At 39.7% G+C, this 3,189-nt stretch overlaps 1 protein-coding gene across 1 annotated transcript; it reads left to right on the top strand.

The window, feature by feature from the left end:
* Nucleotides 1–283: 283 nt before the first annotated feature.
* On the top strand, nucleotides 284–1,607 carry LOC114541138 (the record flags this gene model as incomplete). The annotated part of the gene is made up of 2 exons (XM_028561125.1): nucleotides 284–1,080; nucleotides 1,205–1,607. Coding segments are annotated over exons 1-2 (1,176 nt in total), but the record flags the coding sequence as incomplete, so codon positions are not given.
* Between the last annotated feature and the right edge of the window lie 1,582 nt (nucleotides 1,608–3,189).

The raw sequence follows: 3,189 nt of genomic DNA, 5'->3' as shown, positions 1-3,189 counted from the left end.
GCTGTGGCTTCAACATTCTGCGCAGTACTTACGGCATTATACGCAGTGCTTCGAGCATTATATGCGGTGAATTAAATTTGCACGGTGCTTCTATCATAATACGCGGTGGTTTCATCATTATATTCAGTGAGCCAGTACTTTTGGTCATCGTTTATTGAAAAACGTGGGAACGAGGTTGTGAAATTTACAAGTTTAGCGTGTTTAGCGTTGCGCCGTCGATAGTTGAGCGTCAGTTACAGTTAAAGTTAATTGTTATTTATAAATTATTCGAGTTTTCTGGCATTTTCGCGGAGATTTTTTGGCACATATGGTACAAATATTACAATCAGTAAATTTGGGAAACTTGCTTGGTCGATTTCAAGAGCAGCGAATGGAACTGCAAACAGTTTTATCTGCCTCCAACCAACAGTTGGTCCGCCTTTGCGATGCTTGTAAGAGAAAAGTAGAAGAGAATAATGGATCTACTAGCAATACAGCTGCTGTTCGTGAAGAGCGGTTATCCATATTCAACCCAAGGAGACACAACAGCCGCAGCCAAGCATGTGTAACCGCAAGAAGCGTGAGCTCGAATGGCGCGAACAAGAGGGCAGCAAAGAGCAGTCCATGGACGCCAACCTTTGTTTGCATGGCAGATACCACTGCGTCCAAAACCTTGTCGTCTGTAGAGAAGGAAATCCTATTTAAAGCTGGTCTAGGATTGACAAAGATAAAGCTGGATATTCAAGACGACGAACAGGCCGTTGTTAATAAAATTACATCAGATGAAAAAGACGCCACTGGAAATTCCTATGGATTTCCGCAATTAAAAACGTGCAGAGGGTTTGAAATGATGCGCTGTCAAGCAAATTGTCGAGATCTCTCTGTCATCGACTGTTCGTGGAACGCAAAAGATCTGCGTTCGAACTTGGGTTGGGGACAAGGGAAGATTTACTTGCGACCAATACAGAAATCATTGTCAACACAACCTGTAGTGGTGGAAAGTAAATCTGAAGTGAAAGAGAAATGTTACATGTGTAATCAGGATATCCTTGTTCGCAAGCTACGGGATCACTTGTGGTCTTGCACCGAGGTTAGAGTCAAGTGAGGATAATGATGATGATGGTAATAGTCAAACTACTGATACTGTGCCACAAATGCCAACAGCTGCAACTTCAAGAAACAATACCACTGCGTTAACAACAATGACTACGGCATCTACATCCAGACCATTTGTTACCCCGCTAATTGTGCAACAATCCATCAACTCCTTAGACATTCCTGATAGTGCATCACCAAATGCCCACGCTTCACCAGTTTCAGTAAATACCTCGGCAATTGATTCATCAACAATTTCAACATCCTCTACTTCAAATGTTTCTTCATCTATTGTTCCCTCATTACCCCCCATCACTCCAGTTATTGACCTAACACACACCACAGCAGCTGCAATGAACAACAATGAGAAATCAGTTGATGACATTGTTGATGACACCATTTCCTACTGCCAACAGCATGGCATATTGAATCCTATTGAAATTTGTCGATATTTTCAATCTAAAATGGTGATAGGACGAGCACTAGAGGTGAAATCCATTGATGAAGCAAGTGAAGGTGCAACAAACTTCATCATGGTGGACCGAAATAATGTTATGGCAACGGCAATTGATGAAATATCATTTCTGACCGAATATAGGCGAACCTTACAGGTTCAGTTCTATGGTGAGGTATGTAGTTGGTAATATTTACATATTTTGGGTTAGAGGAAATTCTTTCTGTTTTCTGTTAATAATGTTGCATACTTTGTGACTATAGGTTGCAGAAGATTATGGTGGGCCGAGAAAGGAATTCTTTCGTTTAATCCTGAAGGAAATAAAGGAGAATCTTTTTGACAATGGACTCAGAGTTCTATTGAGGGAGAAGTACCTACCTGTTGGAATAGTGTTGGGTAAGTGCATGTTTGATCAAACGTTCTTTTCACAAACCAAAACATTGAAGTTGTCTGGCGGGAAAAATAAAAACAGTTACTCTTTCAAATACTGAGCTTTCACATTTCAAAGGCTTTGAAATATTTAAAAAGTATTTTTAAGTACTATTCACTGCTGTTCAAGTTTCTCCTTGGAGTTTTTTAACAACAACACATTCACGCGAGTCAAATTTTACGCAACGTCGCTTGTTTCGAGCAAATTTTGCAGCCTTTTGGTTTACCATTTATTTTGATATGTATGGAAAGCGAAACAAAGAAAGTACCCAAAGATAAAAAGTATGGGGGAACGACGCGTTGTGTGCCATTCTGTCGAAGTAACAATGTTAAAAATCCGGAATTATCGTTCCATAATTTTCCCCTGGATTCAAGCTTGAAAGAAACATGGCTAAATTTATTAGAAATACAAAGTCAACCTCTAAAAAGCCACAAAGTGTGTTCCCTACACTTCCCCGGTGGAAAAAAATCTTTTGGTGCATTGCCAACTGTTGCAAAAATATCATGCAGACAGACTGAAAATAGCAGTCGTGGAAGGGCACATACATGTGTAATAAACAAAGACACAACCACTGAAACAAACCAGTTTGAACAGCACAATACTACCTTTGATGTACAAGATTCGAACTACGAAAAATTGAAAAATGATCATGTAGCTTTACAAAGAAAATATGAGGAGTTATCATCTAAATATAAACAGTGTGCACTGCGATTAGAACATGTACTTGCCAGCGACATAAATTTTAAATTCTACACAGGTTTCCAAAATTATGCGACATTTAAAGTTTTCTTTGACTTTCTGCAGCCAGCATGTAATTTCTTAACTTATGCTGGATCGAGTAACAATGTGGGAATACTGGCAGATCAAAAAAGCAGGGGCGAAAAAGGTCTATGACACCAGAGCAAGAGTTGTTTATGGTTCTAGTCCGCCTGCGGTGCGGTCTCATGGGAGTTGACATTGCTCACAGATTTGGCATTTCAGAGGCTCAAGTTTCCCGTATATGGGCAACTTGGTTAGAGTTTCTATATCACAAGTTAAGAGCCCTTCCTATCTGGGCATCACGTGATTATGTGCAACAAACTATGCGACAATCTTTTAAAGAAACATATCCAAATACCCGTGTAATTATTGATTGCACAGAACTACTTCTTGAAATGCCAACATCATTTAGAAGTCGGTCTGTAACATACTCTTCATAGAAAAATCACAATACAGCTAAGGGGTTGCTTGG

The sequence above is a fragment of the Dendronephthya gigantea genome, unplaced genomic scaffold, assembly GCF_004324835.1.
Source record: "Dendronephthya gigantea isolate DGI-Jeju-01 unplaced genomic scaffold, DenGig_1.0 000269F, whole genome shotgun sequence".
Lineage (NCBI taxonomy): Eukaryota > Metazoa > Cnidaria > Anthozoa > Malacalcyonacea > Nephtheidae > Dendronephthya > Dendronephthya gigantea.
Note: the sequence above shows the minus strand (reverse complement) of the source record. Positions and strands in the feature narration are given on the sequence as shown.